The sequence below is a fragment of the Scyliorhinus canicula genome, chromosome 2 (genome assembly GCF_902713615.1).
Source record: "Scyliorhinus canicula chromosome 2, sScyCan1.1, whole genome shotgun sequence".
NCBI classification, from domain to species: Eukaryota; Metazoa; Chordata; class Chondrichthyes; order Carcharhiniformes; family Scyliorhinidae; genus Scyliorhinus; species Scyliorhinus canicula.
This window is the reverse complement of record NC_052147.1, coordinates 222,253,382-222,269,948: the sequence shown is the minus strand read 5'-3', so window position 1 is coordinate 222,269,948 and position 16,567 is coordinate 222,253,382. Positions and strand designations below refer to the sequence as shown.

The window sequence follows — 16,567 nt, the reverse complement described above, 5'->3', positions numbered from 1 at the left end:
CGCACCTTTCGGGGCTAGGCCCGCATCGGAGTGGCTCCCGCTCCGCCGACTGGCGCCAATGGCCTTTGGCGCCACGCCGGCCGGCGTTGGGGCTGTTCCAAAGGCCTTTGCCGGTCGGCATGAGTCCGCGCATGCGCCAGAGGGTCAGCAGCCGTCACCACCGGCGCATGCGCAGTGGAGGGGGTCTCTTCTCCCTCCGCCATGATGGAGGCTGTGGCGGCGGCAGAAGAAAAACAGTGCCCCCATGGCACAGGCCTGCCCGCCGATCGGTGGGCCCCGAGCGCGGGCCAGACCACCACGGGGGCACCCCCCCCAGGGTCAGATCATCCCGCGCCCCCCCCCAGGATCCCGGGGCCCGCTCCCGCCGCCTGCTCCCGCCGGCACAGAGGTGGTTTAAACCACGTCGGTGGGAGAGGCCTGACAGCGGGGGGACTTCGGCCCATCGCGGGCCGGAGTATCGCCGCGGGGGGGCCCGCCGACCGGCGGGGTGCGATTCCCGCCCCTGCCGATTCCCGGGTGGCAGAGAATTCCGGCCATAGCAGGGGCGGGATTTACGAAGGCCCCGTGCGATTCCCCGACCCTGCGGGGGGTCGGAGAATTCTGCCCCTGATTTTTTAACATCTTAAAAGATGCTGCAAGACCATCAAAACCATCTAAAGAGCATCGAGAAATCTTTGATTCCGTTGGGTGAACCCTTGCCTGGAATGCTTCAAGTTACTACTGTGAAATCATCTCTCATCCAAGCTGAAAGTCTATTAAAATTAAGCATCCTTAAAATGTTAACAGTTAAGTTTTGTACATAAAACCTTTGAGCCTGTGGTGAATGTACTTCATGTAATTCACACTGTATAGCATTGTGTCCTTGTGGGCTGTCTGTGAGCCATTGCGCGGCTCTGCCCACAGGGGGAGATGAAGAGCTTGTGCAGGGCTCCACCCTCGGCTCCGCGCATGGATCCACCCATGGCCCCTCCCAACACCGGAGCTGCAGCCTTGTGAGTCTGCCCTCAGTTCTTCTGGTCGCAGGCAGGCTCAGTTGTAAGTCTATTAAATCCACAGTTTACTTCCTATCGTGTCTCGAGTGAATTGATGGTCACATCAGAGCCCATTATAAGAGAACATGCTGTGGTAAGACTGCCACCTGGAAGATGCAATACACAATGCTATCAGCTGTAACAGCGCTGTTTCTTCCCCGACGGAAGGCCCACAGTTGCATGATGCAAAGATTTTTTTTTGGTCACCACGGTTTGCTTCCTTATGGGGAAGTCTGGAAGTACATGAGGATATTACCGCACATTTGGACTCACTATAAACCCATGTGTCACTGTGTGGCAGTACAGTTAGATATTTCATAGTTCAGCTTTTTACATTTGTGGTAAAAATGACAGAACTTTAACTGATGATGTATATTTGACAGATACTTGAATGAAAAAAATGTAAATGAATGTTGGTTTTTAAAAAAATTTCCATAATGTTTTATTTTTCAGAAATTCATACTGTACTTGGAAACTCCCGTGGGGTGCCTTGTGCTCTGCCATTTAAATATAACAATAAATGGTACCATGAATGTACTGATGAAGGGAGAGAAGATAAACTCCTTTGGTGTGCAACTACCAGTAGTTATGATGTTGATGAAATATGGGGGTTTTGCCCAAATTTAGGTAAGAGTTTAAGGTAGTTGTGTACTATTAGCAGTTTAAAATTTCTAACTTCCAACAATTAATGATTTTGGGTTTTTTTTCAGATCCGGAGTGTAATATGATTTGGGGAAAGGATCCCATGTCACAAACTTGCTATCAATTTAACCTTCTGGCTCTTCTCTCTTGGAATGAGGCCCATGCTTCATGTCAGGCACAAGGAGGAGACTTGCTGAGTATCCGAGATCTTAAGGAACAGGAATACATCAGCAGTAAGTTTATTATCAAGGAGCGCTCTAACCTGAACCTTAGGCAATTGTAGATATGTCACAGACACCCATTTTATAAAGTTTTTTGTTTGCCAGTGTTTTAACTTATGACTTTGTCATTGCTAATAAATGCCTCTTCACATGCTGCTTCTACATAAAGGACATTGTTTTTCATTTGTATGAAAGAAACATAAAGTGCTGGCAGCAGACAAGCTGCTATAATTTGCCACATAATAATAATAATCTTTATTATTGTCACAAGTAGGCTTACATTAACACTGCAATGAAGATACTCTGAAATTCCCAACTAAAATCAGCATTCGACCACCGACATCTTATACAAAATCACTGACATCAAGTTTAACATAAATTCATAAACTGATAAAACAGATTTTTAGGTGCCCAATTTTGGCATCGGCCAACAGAGAATCCCGCCCAATGTATTTGAATCATGAATTGCATCGCTGCATGATACACTCTGGAAATGGTAGTTCACGTACCAGAATAACGTTGCCCTTTAACTAGTATTAAAAACGTTGGGACAAAGTTTGTTGCTTTTGACATTTTGACAGTCTACATTATTGACACAGGAAGAATTGCTGGGATCAGGAATGTCGTGGTTGAATGAATGACCACCAGTGGTGCAGTGATAGGTGAAAGGTCTAGTATCACAGCGGCAATAAACAGCCTTGAACTGGTTTTAAAAAGTAGTCTGCGTTGAAAAGAAAAACATCCGACTGAATATTTTTGTTCCAATTTGGAGATGCAACTGACAATTGGATTTCAAATAAAATATACTTTTATCAAATTAATATCTTTGATTTTGGATTCCATAATTGCAACCATGGGAGTTTTGTGAGGGAAATGCACCATAATCTATTCCCTGACTCTCCATTCGAAATCCATTTCTAGGTAATCAAATTGTGGAGAGATATTTGCAATGTTAGAATATTGACCCACCCCAACCGCTACCGTCTCCTCCTCCCCCCCCCCCCACCCCCCCCCCCCCAACCACCATCAGATGTTTTGGTGACCAGAAAAAAATTGCTGCACAGAAAACAGTCTCTGGTATGCAAGTCAAGATCAAAATGATTGCAATTAAAAACAAAGCAAAAAGATTGCATTCATATCACCATTATGAACACAACAACTGGCATTTGAACATACCCAGGAATAACATTGTTTCTAGAAATCACTTGAATTATTTCCCTGATTGATCACTCAGTGGGTAGAATAATAATCAACCATCTTTATTGTTTAGTTTTATTCCAGGAAAAATTATTTTCTTTCATGCATTAACCTGATGTGTGAAAACTAAAGAAATATTAATTGATCGATGTGGTACAGCACAACATTCACTATTTTGGTGCATACCTTTGCTTAATTAATGTGAGCTTCTATATTCTATTGAAGGACGTGGCACTGGGTTAAATCTTAAATGCAGCACTGTAATAACTAATTCTGTGAAACTTCACACTGCTGCAAACTTTTGTTACAGAGCATTTGCAAAATTCTGGAACTCTGACTTGGATAGGCCTCAATCATTTGGATGAAGTTGCTGGGTGGCAGTGGTCAGATGAAGAACCTTTGAGCTTTGTAAATTGGGACACAGGTATTTAGGAAACTGTTATGGTTAATCTTATGATGCAAAATGTTCAACTGTCCCATGACTATTATTATTTTGATTTTATCAAATCAGTATCTTTGATTTTGTATTCCATAATTGCAACCATGAAAGTTTTGTTAGGGCAGCGCGGTAGCATGGTGGTTAGCATAAATGCTTCACAGCTCCAGGGTCCCAGGTTCGATTCCCGGCTGGGTCACTGTCTGTGTGGAGTCTGCACGTCCTCCCCGTGTGTGCGTGGGTTTCCTCCCGGTGCTCCGGTTTCCTCCCACAGTCCAAAGATGTGCGGGTTAGGTAGATTGGCCATGCTAAATTGCCCGTAGTGTCTTTAAAAGTAAGGTTAAGGGGGGGGTTGTTGGGTTACGGGTATAGGGTGGATATGTGGGTTTGAGTAGGGTGATCATTGCTCGGCACAACATCGAGGGCCGAAGGGCCTGTTCTGTGCTGTACTGTTCTATGTTCTATGTTCTATGAATGCACCATGATCTATCCCCTGACTCTGAATTCAAAATCCATTTCTAGGTAATCAAATTATAGAGAGATATTTGCTATGGTTCGAATATTGACCCACCCCATCCACTGCCGCCCCCCCCCCCCCCCTCTCAGTCCCCACCACCACCACCCTGCTCCCTGCCCTCCACCCCCAACGATTTTTGTGCAATCTTCATTCTTTGCTGTTCATGTATTTTGCAAGCTACACAAGTGGTTTCAAATTGAATATGAGTTCAGTACCAAGTCCATTAGGAATATGATTTAAACATCAATTGCAGCAATGTGGAGAGAAACCCCTAGTTTAAACCTTTCAATATTATGTTCTGTAGATCAGCCTCAGGGCTCATTACTGGGGACGTATCATTGTGGAACACTGAGTTCTAAAGTAGATTTCCGCTGGAGTAGCGCTGTGTGTGAAACAGCCCTTCCTTATATTTGTAAAAAAATGACAAACTCTGCAAGAAGAATGGAACCCTTCGGTAAGTTAGGATTTTTCGAATCATTTCTTCTCTCTGTTTCTTACTTGTATGTACTAGATTAAATGAAGCATTATTGTAGAGAATTACTAAGGATGACATGGCCTTCCAATATTTTGGCCGAATGGTTTGTCCTCATGTATGAATTTGCAGTGCACACCGGTGAACTCTAGAGGCTATCATAACCCACGGCAATCCTTCCCTCACCCAATATCTTTTGTGCGCATGCTTTCCAGCAGGAACTGTTGATCAGCAGTCCAGGAACGGGAAGCCTGCAGTAATAGAAGTTTTATTTACCTTAACTTGGAATGCTGAGATGAATTGTAGCTTTTCCACTGCTGCCCTGGCTGAGTTCAGCTAACACGAGTTCAGCATTACAGGATTTGAACTTTAGGTCTTCCCACTCCTTCAGCTCAGTTTGAAACTGTATTTTCATTTTACTTGTGAACTGTGAAGAAAGCTAAAAAAAAAAATGCAATTTTATTTGTATTTTTAATGTTCGTCCTTGGCATGTAGGTACGGCAATATTTATTACAGATCCTGATTACACTCAGGGCATTTAAAAAGGCAGCCACATTGTGTGGGATCGGAGACGTCTGTCAGTCAGACCAGGTTCTCCTCTCCCTGTTGGCATTTGACAACAATCTGGCAGCTTTCATGATCAGTTAAACAGGTGGGTGCACAACTTGTTATGATGGGATTCTCATTTGTGACAGCTCTGTGCTTTTTGCTTCTACCACTTATTCCTGAAGTAGAAAATATTTAATAGGCAGTTGATTTACTCCACTGTAGCTGGTAAAGCTGTCTCTACTGAGCCTGAAATTTGTGGGTTTTAATCCCACTTCAGAGACTTGTGCACAATGTTGATGCTGGCATTCCAGTGCAGTACAGAGGGAGTGTTGCAACCTTGCAGGTGCTATCTTTTGGATGAGACAGTAAATTGAGGCTCCACTTTCAGGTGGATGTAAAAAATTCAATGGCACTGTTTAAAAGAAAAACAGGGGGCATTTTTCCCAGTGTCCTGGCCAATACCCCAAAAAAGCACCTAAAACTGAATCATTGTCACACTCTGCCACCTTTACAACAGTGACATCACAAAGTACTTAAGTGGCTGCAAAATGCTTGAGGAATTCATGTGATTGTGAAGAATTTTATAAAAATTGAAGTCTTTTTTTTCCTTTACTTTGACTTCATTGACAGAATTCTGGCAGTATAGGACCACACACTGCGAACCTGGCTGGCTTTCCTACAATGGGTTCTGCTACAAAATACACAAAGAAGATTTGAACTGGGAAGATGCTCTGACATCCTGTCACCTACATGGAAGTGATCTCATTAGTGTTCACTCATTGGCAGATGTGGCTGTTCTCATTAACCATTTTAAAAATGGTGAGTACACACTAATTTACTGAATTTAATGTAGCCCATGGAGTGGGAAGCGGGGTGGGTGGTAATCATAGAATCCTGTGGGAGGCTGCGTAGCGAAGGCCCATACCAAGCATACTAGGCTAAATTATTCAGGCAGTGGAGAGGCAGCAAGGTGGAAATGCTATATGGAAGCAGTGGCAAGGTGTTTGATTTCATTAAAAAGATCATTTTGTCATATTAGCATACCTCTGACGGGATTTAAGTGGTGCCTTCCAAATTTAACATGTGGAGAGATTTTGGGCCAACACATCCCCAACCATTCAAAGGTGGCTGTATCCACAGACTCTAAGGGGAAGGTCAGCCATTGTGGAGCTGCCTTCCATTATACTGGAAACTTTTACCAAGAAGAGAGAGGAAGCCAACAAGCATGCAAAGGAAAGGGACAGCTCAGAAAAGCTATGGGGCAACACCTGGACATTACTGGCTGCTGCTATTGGATGGAACGGTAGCCTGGTCCAAAAAATAGGACTCATGGACCAAGCACTCCTGCACCTCCAAGTGGTGGAGAAGAGTTGGAGAGGAAGTGTGTACCAGGCTTCAGAGTCCCCAGTGCCAGGGCAGCAGCAACGAGAAATGCAGACTGCAGAATGACATCATGGGGAACGGTAGCAGGAGAGAGGCTGAAGATGGGTCGTGTCACGTGCCAGAGTGTTCAGAAGTCACATGAACTACCTTTAGATGTTGGATGACCAATGCCAGAAAAGATGCACCTGTCACAGGTGTCCGTCACCGACCTCTGCACGACGTTGCAGGAAACCTGCGACCAATGGTTCAACACCCAATGACATTGATGCTGAAAATCCCCTCAGTACTGAATTTCCATACATCCTGCTCCATTCAACGATGCACAGAGATTTTATTTATTCGTTCATGGGATGTGGACGTCGCTGGCTGGCCCCAGCATTTATTGCCCATCCCTGAGGGCATTTAAGAGTCAACCATACATTGCTGTGGGTCTGGAGTCACATGGAGGCCAGACCAGGTAAGAATGACAGATTTCCTACCCTAAAGGATATTAGTGAACCAGGTGGGTTTTTTAATGACAATCGACAAATGTTTCATGGTCATCATTCGACTTGTAATTGCAGATTTTTATTGAATTCAAATTTCACCATCTGCCATATTGGGATTAGAACCCAGGTCTCCAGAGCATTACCCTGGGTCTCTGGATTACTGTCCAGTGACAATACCACTTTCCCACTGCCTCTCCTGTGTCGGATATCCCAGGCAGCCACACAGCACAGCCTCAGAGAAGTGTCAAAAGCACCGTATAAGAGGGCTGGATTTTTGCAATGCAGTACAGACCCTGATAGCCAGGCTGAAAGATTGTTGGCTTTAGGATCAATATAGTCTTTCCATGTGTGCAGGGTGTAATTGGTGTTAAACACATGTCCTTCAAAGCTCCAATGGACCTACAAATAGGTCATAGAGGTCATAGAATTTACAGTGGAAGAGGAGGACATTTGGCCCATCGAGTCTGCACCGGCCCTTGGAAAGAGCACCCTATTTAAGCCCACACCTCCACCCTATCCCTGTAACCCAGTAACCCCACCTCACCTTTTTGGACACTAAGGGCAATTTAGCATGGCCAATCCACCTAACCTGCACGTCTTTGCACTGTGGGAAGAAACCGGAGCACCTGGAGGAAACCTACGCAGGCACGGGGAGGACGTGCAGATTCCGCACAGACAGTGACCCAGCCGGGAATCGAACCTGAGACCCCGGAGCTGTGAAGCAACTGTGCTAACCACTGTGCTACCGTGCTGCTTCATCTTAAACAAGAAGTGCCTCTACTCCATAAACGTCCAGCTGGTATGTCCGTTGCCTGTTCACCTGTCCCCACCACAATTTTAATGACAGCAGGGAAGGCGTTGGGTGGGTCAGCCTCCCATGATCCAATTGAAGCCCTTGCCCACTTCAGGGTTTTAACTTGTCTTAGCTCCAATGTACTGTGCGACGGGAGAGCCCGATGCCCAATGTCCAGCCCTGCAAGTATGACTCTGTATGGCGTTGGCCAGTGAATGTGCAAAGGGTTGCCTCTTTCCCAGGCCCTATGACAATTGGAGGCCACTTGTCATAGTTGTGCCTTCCCAAATCCTCCCTCCCTCTGAGACTTTGATACCCTCCTCCTCAGAGATGGACTGCAGGGTCTCTGTGGAGGAAGCAGCCTGTTCCTCCAGTGTGTAGATACCTGCAATGGAAGAAGACAGAAAGTTAGGACATTACCTTTCTTGTTCCCCTCTTCCATCCATCCCTGACATGCGCTTTCTTTCTGTCTGTATGATGATTGCTGCCTTACTGCATCGAGGACCCGGGTTCGATCCAGGCCCCGGGTCACAGTCCCTGTGGAGTTTGCACATTCTCCCCATGTCTGCGTGTGTCCCACCCTCCACAACCCAAAGGTGTGCAGGGTAGGTGGATTGACCATGCTAAATTGCCCCTTAATTGGAAAAATAATAATTTTTTTTAAATTGCTTGTGTGACAACATTGGTACAAGGCATAAATCCTTTTCAAGTTCATTCATAATTTAAATTTGGTGGGTAAGCTGTGAACTTTGTGCTGATAATTGGGAATCGCACCTATTAGAGAAAGGAGTTTTGGACAAGCCTAACTTCTATAGAATTCAGGCATGGCACCAAAGTACTGAAATCGAACAAGGAGTAAATGGTGACTTTTATGCAGACAGTGTTTAAGCCTGTTAAACAGAATTCTCTACCATCACAGATGCATGTGCTGAAGCCATACTGGCTAACCTCGTATGAAAGCATTGATAGGGACTTTTAAGACATCAGGGCACAGTCTGCTCTCCCACTGTTTAATAGGAATATTGAGGCACCACCCCATAAGAATGGCAGCAGTCTGATAGGCAGTGAAAGCTGCCCCCCTTCAGGATGATGGCCTGCTCGTTCCCCTGTGATCACCTTGTCCAGTGATAGTCTTGGAGTCACAAGATTAGCTGGGCTTTCTCAGATCTAAGATCTCCAAGAGTACTAGCCATGATTATCTCAAGTTTGCACACTGAATGCTGAGAAGGCATGTAAAGTACAAGCTGAAACCTCAAAGGAGTAGATAAAGGAGCACTTAAGACAGATACTGGAAGGTTGCACCAAAGTGACTTGTAGTTTGTGGCAGAAGAAAGATCACTATAAATGTCATTCTTTTTTTTGAATTTCTATCATAAATGTTGAAGTATTTGATAATCTCACAAGCTTGCAGGATAGAATCAGCCTCGCACTTTCTTATCCAGTGTCCTCCTGTCATGCATGCCATTCAGCTTGCAAGTCATCTTCTGCCTTTGGTTCAATGGATTGGTCTGCTGGATGGCAAACCTCGTGCAGCGTGTGGCAGAGAACAGACAAGACTTCCTGGGATTAAACCAGAACATTCTGGAAACTGATAGAAACAGGATTAATGGGCGGAATATTACAGCCCTGTCATGATGGGGTGGGGCTGTAAAATGCAGAGAGCCATTCAAAAATCATTGACTTTGGAGGGACGGTAAAATCCCACCGACATACATTCTGCCCAATGTTCCAAGCCATTATGACCCTTGGTCAGGACACTCCTTAGAAGTCACACCGCAAGACACCGCCACACCTATCTACCGAGCTACAGCTCTCCAGAGAGTTGCCTGGAAAACGGCCGGGTTTTGCTGCGAAGGGAATAACCACCACTCAAGATGCCGATGTTGTGCTCCGGGCTTTCCACTGTGGCAGCCACCCTAGCAGTGTTAGCCTCGGTGCCACACATTGTTGGCATTATCTCCTGCGCCTTAGCCTTTGGGACTCCGCCAATCGGCTATGTACACTCCAGAGTGTCGCTGGCGGCCCTTCCTCAATCTTGCAGCCATTCCCTAGCATCTGCATCAGCCCTGGGATAATCTTGTCCTGAGGCTCAGCATCTGACTGGGACTCATCTGAGTCCCGGGATTCAGCAAACCTCTGACTGCTGACTCCCTTGTATGTATGCCGGTGGGATTTTACCATCCCACCAAAGTCAATGACTTTTGAATGGCTCTTTCCCTTGAGTGCTCCTCCCTCCACCTGATGGGCATCAGCAACTGTGTAATGCTCGCCAGATTGTGCCCCAGAAGCCAGTCCATTAATTTCACCCACCGAGGTGCGTATCTCTGCTATGGTGGAAGGTGGGGCTGATAGCTGTGACGCCTCGATGGTGCTCTCCTCTTGAGGTGTTCCCTTGGGTAGCGGGGCAAGGGGATGACTCTGGATGGCCCTGCCCCATCAGATGGAGATCCGGCGAGAGAATGGACATGTGGTCAGTGAGAGGGAAGGATAATTTTGCCTAACATGAAAAACTCACTTGAGACCGGTCATCTGGGTGAAGGGGAAATGGATCCTCACCTCTGTGGTGCAGGCCAACGTCGCTGTCAGCAACTGCTCTCGTCTTGGTCAACCCCACCATCTCCAGGCACCTTCCACACAAGGGGTGAGGACTCGGATCTCTAGTACTCTGTCTCCTGTCTTAGCCATTTCCAGCATATTATGGACTATCTTCTCTTGCAGAGACAAAGAGAGGGCTTTGTGAGATGTGCGCTTGATGGATCAGGGGAGACTGTGGCAGGTTTGGGTACCGCAACGGGACATTGAAAGGGTTGTGCTGGTGGGTGCCAAGGGGTTCTGAGTAAGAAGCACGAAGGTGGCATGTGAAAAGGGAGCAATGTATCAGTGATTTTTCGGGGGTGGGGGTTGGGAATTTAAGGGGTGGCGGGCAGAACTGATGCCAGGTGAGAGGTGGTAACTTATCCTTGCAGCTCGGTGGAGGTTGGTCTTCCAACATTGGACGGCAGTCCTCCTGGCCATGTTGCCTGCACTGGGAGCCATTGCCACTACCTCCCAGGTCGTATTGGTGGCCATGATGCAAGCCCTTTGACCCCCTCCAGGGAACAGGATGTCCCATCTCATGTCCACAGCGTCCAGAAGCTTGGTCAGGTCAGCATTAAAGAATAAAACCATATAATTCCCACAGTGGAGAAGGAGGCTATTTGACCCAACAAATGTGCACCGTCCTTGGAAAGAGCACCCTACCAAGGCACATGCCCCCACCCCATCCCCGTAATCCAGTATCCCCACCTATCCTTCTGGACACTAAGGGGCAATTTAGCATAGCCAATCCACCTAACCTGCACCTCTTTGGCATTCCCAAAGTGAGGAGCAGGTGTGCATGGTTCCATGCTCTTGTGTTGGCTTAAGTGTGTGATGAGGGAGCATTTAATAGCAGCTGCCTTGTTTCTGGGGAGCTGCTGAGGCGCATGTCCGGTGAATCAGACATCGAGACAGCCCGTAATGGCAAGATGCTCATGGAGGCTCATTTCCTGCACTAAGTGCCATTGAATATGGTCGGAGTCCCGCCAACACAGCTGTCAAGAAACACCCTGCAAATGACACTTAGAAATGTTTCCATTAAATCATTAATTGATTGTTTCTGAGTTTTCTGTTCAACGCCAGGTCCTTGGCGATTATTCACTGAACCGCAGCATGGTGCAGTGACTTTTCTACTATGGGTGGGGCAAGGAGACAGGCCTTGAACCTGTGGTGTTGATGTTAATCCGATCAACACGAAAGGCATTTAGCCAACTAAGCTAACCAGACCCTCAGGGTAAATCTTTGCACCATGTTGACCTAATTGCTGCCTTGAATATGAAAGTGATATGGATATGGAAAGAACTGGGAGCTGTGTACTGAGAAAATTACTTCATACTCTTTTAGGCCTAACTAAATATATGTACACATCATCTTTCTGCCAGAAACTGTTCCAGAAGTTTGGATTGGGCTTGCCAACAACAGGACACCAGCTGTGTTTGCATGGTCAGAAGGATCACCTGTGACATTCACTTACTGGCATAAGAATGAACCACATGTTCCATATAACACCACAGAACACTGCGTGTCATCGCAGAAGATTGTAAATATATTTACTAATATTTCAGTGCCTTCTTGAACTGTTGTTTTGCTGTCTAGCCACAAACTATGGGAGTGCTGCTTTCGAAATAATATCCCTTCTGTTAACCTTACAAATACTATATGCGATTCAGCAGTTCAGGAATAAAACCCTTTTTGTGGTTTTCTTTAGAATTAACAGTTCAGAAACACGGATGATTTTTCCATTGGAAAAACATTACTTAAGTGAATTGTTAGGATGGATTAAAGTTGATCGAAGTTTTCATAACAAGAGCAGATTTAGAAATAGGCTAGCTATAGTTACCCACTCTTTTCTGTCTTGTTATTTAATCTGCTGCCAATTCTGCGCACAATTTTTAGATAAGCCCCACACTTTTTGTTCAAAAGGCTCCTGTAATCCTTATCAAAACTTATTACAAGTCTTCAAATCCACAGGTCTCATTTGTGGAAGCAAATGGGTCAGTGTGATGTGGGGTGTTTAGCTGATCTGGGGGTCTAATGAATGCCTTTGAGGATAACGGACCATTCATGTGGAACTTATTTTCAAAGTATTAAGTAACTCGGGGAAACTCAGTGATTGTAAATCTTCTGAAGAAGAAGTGAGTTAGTGGCTGAATGCCTGTTTTTCTTCTAGCGCAATGATTGATGTCTTTTTAGGTAAATTTTAACCCGTCCGCAATGACCTGTTCTTGCACTTATCCCTGAATTGTATGTTTGCAAGCTAGCTGGGGGTTTTTTGCCATCCAATCTTTTTAACTTGCTGCAATAGGGAAGAGTTCATCATCTTATCTGACCACCCATGTATCTTTGTATTTAGGTGGCATGATGGCACAGTGGTTAGCACTGCTGCCTAAGGTGCTGAGGACCCGGGTTCGATCCCGGCTCTGCGTCACCGTCTGTGTGGAGTTTGCACATTCTCCCCGTGCCTGCTTGGGTTTAACCCCCACAACCCAAAAAGGTGCAGGGTAGGTGGATTGGCCACGCTAAATTGCCTCTTAATTGGGAAAAAAATTGATTGGGCATTCTAATTTTTTTTTAATGTATCTTTGCATTTGAAATAAGAACATTTCACAATATTCATTGAAAGACTGATGTTAGTTGTCAGGATTAGCTGTTTTGCATTTGATGCCATGATGCTTAAGTGTCTAAACAGCATATTTACAGCTTATTATATGTTTTTTTAAAATAATTTTTATTGAAATTTTTACAAAATATAAACAACTCAACTCTATTAACAAAACAACCGCGGTAACACCCCAAGAACAATTCCCACCCAACTTCAAAAGCAACTACAAACAAAAGAAAAACAAAAAAACAAAAGAACACCCAACAAAAGGGAAAGAGATAGCACCCGCCACATCCCACAGACCCATATACACAGTTCTCCCTCCCCCCGATCCATGTTCCCTCCAGGCTCATGCCCACACATGACGCCGCCTCCATCCTCTTCCATGCTGCCCCTTCCTCGTCCATTACCCACTTATGCACCATCGCTGCGTTGGCAGCCCAATAGTACCCATAGAGGTTGGGCAACGCCAGTCCCCCCCATCTCTGCCTCGTTCCAGGAACACTCTTCTCACCCTCGGAGTCCCATGCGCCCACACAAATCCCGTGATACTCCTGTTGACCCTCCTAAAAAAGGCCTTCGGGATAAGGATGGGAAGGCACTGGAACAGGAACAAAAACCTCGGGAGCACCGTCATCTTAACAGACTGCACCCTCCCCGCCAGTGACAGCGGTAACATATCCCAACTCTTAATCTCCTCCTCCATCTGCTCCACCAACTTTGTGAGGTTGAGCTTGTGCAGGGCCCCCCAGCTCCCAGCCACCTGGACCCCTAGGTACCTGAAGCTCTTCCCTGCCTGCTTCAATGGGAGCCTACCAATCCCCTCCTCTTGATCCCCCGGATGCACCACAAACAACTCATTCTTGCCCAGGTTCAACTTATACCCCGAGAAACCCCCGAATTCACTAAGAATCCTCATCACCTCCGGCATCCCCCCCACCGGGTCCGCCACATACAGCAACAGGTCGTCTGCATACAGCGACACTTGATGCTCCTCCCCACCCCGCACCAGGCCCCTCCAGTTCCCTGACTCCCTCAATGCCATGGCCAGGGGCTCAATCGCCAACGCGAAGAGCAAGGGGGACAGGGGGCACCCCTGTCTCGTCCCCCGGGACAGCCGAAAGTACTCCGACCTCCTCCTGTTTGTGGCTACACTCGCCATCGGGGCTTCGTAGAGCAGTCTCACCCACCGGATAAATCCCTCCCCAAACCCAAACCTCTCCAACACCTCCCACAAATACTCCCACTCACCCTAACAAAGGGCCTTCTCCGCATCCAATGCCACCACTATCTCCGCCTCCCTTCCATGGCCGGCATCATAGTGACATTGAGGAGCCTTCGCACGTTCGTATTCAACTGCCTTCCCTTCACAAACCCCGTCTGGTCCTCATGAATGACCCCGGGCACGCAATCCTCTATTCTAGTGGCCAGGGTCTTTGCCAGCAGCTTAGCGTCGGCGTCAGCAGCGAAATCGCCCTATATGACCCGCACTGCAGAGGGTCCTTGTCCCGCTTCAGGATCAAGGAAATCAACGCCCGTGACATAGTTGGGGGGCAAAGCCCCCCCCCCCCCCCCCCCCCCCCCCCCCCCCCCCCCCCCCCCCCCCCATTTCCTCGTTAAAGGTCCGGACCAACAGGGGGCCCAACAGGTCCAAATACCTTTTATAAAATTCCGCCGGAAACCCGTCTGGCCCCGCCGCCTTCCCCGACTGCATGCTCCCTATCCATTTGACCACCTCCTCCAGCTCGATCGGCGCCCCCAGTCCCTCCACCTGCTCCTCCTCCACCCTCGGGAATCGCAGCTTGTCCAAGAAGCGCCCCATTCCACCCCCCTCCACCGGGGCTCCGACCGGTACAGCTCCCCATAGAAGTCTCTGAAGACCCCATTAACATCGACTCCCCTCCGCACCACCTTCCCAGCCTTATCCGTCACTCCCCCAATCTCCCTGGCCGCGTCCCGCTTTCGAAGCTGGTGTGCCAGCATCCTGCTCGCCTTCTCCCCGTATTCATACAGTGCCCCCTGTGCTTTCCTCCACTGAGCTTCCGCCTTTCTGGTAGTCAATAGGTTGAATCTGGCCTGAAGGCTACGCCTCTCCCCCAGCAATGCGTCCTCTGGAGCCTCCGCATATCTCATATCCACCCGCACTATCTCCCCTATCAGTCTCTCCCTCTCCCTCTGCTCCCCCCTCTCCCTATGGGTTCGGATGGAGATCAATTCCCCCCTCATCACCGCCTTCAATGCCTCCCAGACCGTCCCCACTCGGACCTCCCCGTTGTCATTGGCCTCAAGGTACCTCTTGATACACCCCTGAACCCTCTTGGTCACCTCCTCATCTGCCAGCAGCCCCACCTCCAAGCGCCAGAGCGGACGTTGGTCCCTCTCTTCCCCCAGCCCGAGGTCCACCCAGTGCAGGGCATGATCTGAAATGGCAATGGCGGAGTATTCCGCATCCTCCACCCTCAAAACCAACGCCCTACTCAGGACAAAAAAATCAATCCTCGAGTAGGCCTGATGTACGTGGGAGAAAAACGAGTATTCCCTGGCCCTAGGCCTCGCAAACCTACAGGGATCCACCCCCCCATCTGGTCCATTAATTCCCTCAGCACCTTAGCCGCCGCCAGCCTCCTTCCCGTCCGGGACTTGGATCGATCCAATGGGGAATCCAGTACCGCGTGAAGTCCCCCCCCAATGATCAGGGCCCCACCTCCAGGTCCGGAATGCGGGCCAACATACGCCGCATATACCCAGCATCGTCCCAATTTGGGGCGTATACATTCACCAACACCACCCGCTCCCCCTGCAGCTTGCCACTCACCATCATCCCCCCCCCCCCCCCCCCCCCCCCCCCCCCCCCCCCCCCCCCCCCCCCCGGGGCTAGGACCCCTCCATAGCACTCCCGTGAGCCAGCTAACTTCTGCTGACCCCGGCGACTCCCGCCCTACCTCTGACTCCTCCCCACGTGGGACTACCCCTCCTCCATCGTGCCCGTCAGCAGGTCCCCCCCCCCGCTCTTGCGCAGGAAAGGAAAACAGTCAGCAACGACCCGCGCTTCTCAGCCACGACCCCGCCCCCACCATCTCCCAGCGCGGGAGCCCCGCAGAAAGCCCACGCTTTCGACTGGCCCGGCCCCGCCTCCTCCAGGGCTACTCCCATTGTCAGTCCCCCCCACCAGCTCCCCGAACTCCCCGTTTACCCCTCTGCCCAAACCCGTCCACCCGACCCCTGCAGAAAAACCCATACAAAAAAGACAAATCGACATCACCCCACCCACCCTAAGGGCAACACACGTCTTACATTAAACCAGGCAAATACAAACACAGTATTATACAGCATCCCCCCTCTTAGACCCTCAGTTTGAGTCCAATTTCTCGGCTTGCACGAAGGCCCACGCCTCCTCCGGGGACTCAAAATAACGGTGCCGATCCTTATAGGTGACCCACAGACGCGCCGGCTGCAACATGCCGAACTTCACACTCCGTCTATGGAGCACCGCCTTCGTCCGGTTAAACCCGGCCCTCCGCCTCGTCACCTCCGCACTCCAGTCCTGGAAGATCTACACCTCCGTGTTCTCCCACTTGCTGCTCCGCTCCTTCTTGGCCCACCGGAGCACACACTCACGATCCACGAACCGATGGAACCGCACCAACACAAGCTCATTC

General features: G+C 48.4%; 1 protein-coding gene across 1 annotated transcript in view; it reads left to right on the top strand.

The window, feature by feature from the left end:
- The window catches only part of pla2r1 (phospholipase A2 receptor 1), a 208,688-nt gene that overhangs the window by 62,388 nt on the left and 129,733 nt on the right, over positions 1 to 16,567 (top strand). The window contains exons 3-8 of the mRNA XM_038789643.1: positions 1,485 to 1,658; positions 1,742 to 1,906; positions 3,402 to 3,515; positions 4,349 to 4,498; positions 5,696 to 5,884; positions 11,689 to 11,846. Of these exons, the coding sequence (XP_038645571.1) occupies positions 1,485 to 1,658; positions 1,742 to 1,906; positions 3,402 to 3,515; positions 4,349 to 4,498; positions 5,696 to 5,884; positions 11,689 to 11,846 (950 nt within the window). The remainder of the gene's footprint in view (positions 1 to 1,484; positions 1,659 to 1,741; positions 1,907 to 3,401; positions 3,516 to 4,348; positions 4,499 to 5,695; positions 5,885 to 11,688; positions 11,847 to 16,567) is intronic.